Below are 1,680 nucleotides of genomic sequence, written 5' to 3'. Positions count from 1 at the left end.
TGCATGTAAGCTATTACATTGAGTATATACATGTACATGTAACTGCAAACAGTGCATTAGGAGGCTAACTGAATTACATGTACATATACTTACAGCAAAGGTCCAGACTGCCATGTAACGCCACAATGCCAGCTTTCCTGAATTATAAAAAATAATAATAATCAATATTGTTAGTTTGTTACATTATCTTACCAGTTATTATCATTATGAGAAGCTTAGACAGCAAGCTCCTTGCCTATATAATGAAGCACAACAATACTAACAATCACTCAAATAGTAACCAAATCATACAAACACGTACACATGTACATACAAGAGCATAAGAAGAGCCTTCTTCAGTGATATAATCAAGCCAAGCCTATGGTTTTTGAATTCTAAGCCACTTTAAAAACTGACTTAACTCAACTTCCTACACCACATAAAATTAAAAGGTAAGAAAAATGAAGAATTCCTATACTATAGATTATTACCAGAAACTATGGTCTTTGGCCAAATTTTTAAGCAAATAAATTTCTCTGCCCTAATTCTTCGTAAATGGACAGGAAAAATTGCTTCTGCTGATTTTATTTTTGTGACTGCACTTTGGCCAAGTTGGCCTGGCTAGTAAATTTTTTAGAGTTGAAATTTCACAAAATTCTCAAAATTAGCAGAAATTTTGGGCCAATTTTTTTCAGCTAGAACGAATATACTTGTTGCTCAAAAAGGACACTAGGCAACAGTGTAATGCCTTATCAATTGGCTATACCTAAGGCCTTTTCACACTGGCCAAAGTAATGTGTATTAATCGTGTTCACACTAGAGTGGTTTTTAATTGATGCGCATCAATGCACATCACTCTTACTTCACCTCCAGAGGTGGATTGATGTGAAGTGATGCACTTCGATCAATGTAAACCAATGGCAACTAGTGTAGTGCAATAAGTGCATACATTATTATTATTACCTGATACTCTTCTGATAATATTCCACTCAATGGAAAATATTTATTAAACTGTGAATAGATAACAGCTGTCAGTATACCAAGAAGTAGACGCTGTAGACCAGGCAAGAGACTACAAATACACATATACGGGTGTACAATAAACAGAGAACAGTTCAGGCCTTACCTTGATGGAGTAGTTTTATAATCAAATAATATACTTGATATGAAATGCTTGTATCTTATATAGCTTATCTGGAAAAGGGGGGAGGGCAAGAAGAGAGTGAGAGACAGGGTCAAGTTACTCAAGTACAATGTACATATTATACATGTACATGTACTTATTACAGTAACAATAAGGAATTAAAATCATGCATGGATTAGTTTAATCAGTAAAATTTAATTAGTGAGACATTTGGATAATGATAAGTGCAAGTACTTACTGCATAGCTGGAAATAGTTTCTAAATTTTCCAAGTGGCAGAGTTTTATATTGGTGATTATCGTATACTAACTAGAAAATTTGTTAAACTAAAATTTTGCAAATTGAGGTTCTTTTGTCAAAACTTTAGTCTCCAATTTGATAGGGTTCCATAAAAGCATGGACAGGGTTAAAATTTCACCAAAATTTTAACCTCCAAACCTCTTTTAGAGTCAATTTACTAATTCTAACGCTACAAATTTTCCAGCTATACGGTATATGCCACTGATGATTGATCATGCTCAAAATTACAGGTTTTATATGGCAGTTGCTCACTGACAG

At 33.8% G+C, this 1,680-nt stretch overlaps 1 protein-coding gene across 1 annotated transcript; it reads right to left on the bottom strand.

The window, feature by feature from the left end:
- Window positions 1–93: 93 nt before the first annotated feature.
- On the bottom strand, window positions 94–1,222 carry LOC109592368 (lysophospholipid acyltransferase 5-like; the record flags this gene model as incomplete). Its single annotated transcript, XM_020007830.1, has 4 exons — window positions 94–137; window positions 193–235; window positions 943–1,051; window positions 1,106–1,222. Coding segments are annotated over 4 exons (313 nt in total), but the record flags the coding sequence as incomplete, so codon positions are not given.
- Window positions 1,223–1,680: the final 458 nt, after the last annotated feature.

The sequence above is a fragment of the Amphimedon queenslandica genome, unplaced genomic scaffold (assembly GCF_000090795.2).
Source record: "Amphimedon queenslandica unplaced genomic scaffold, v1.1 AMPQUscaffold_5450_Cont22581, whole genome shotgun sequence".
NCBI lineage: Eukaryota > Metazoa > Porifera > Demospongiae > Haplosclerida > Niphatidae > Amphimedon > Amphimedon queenslandica.
Note: the sequence above shows the minus strand (reverse complement) of the source record. Positions and strands in the feature narration are given on the sequence as shown.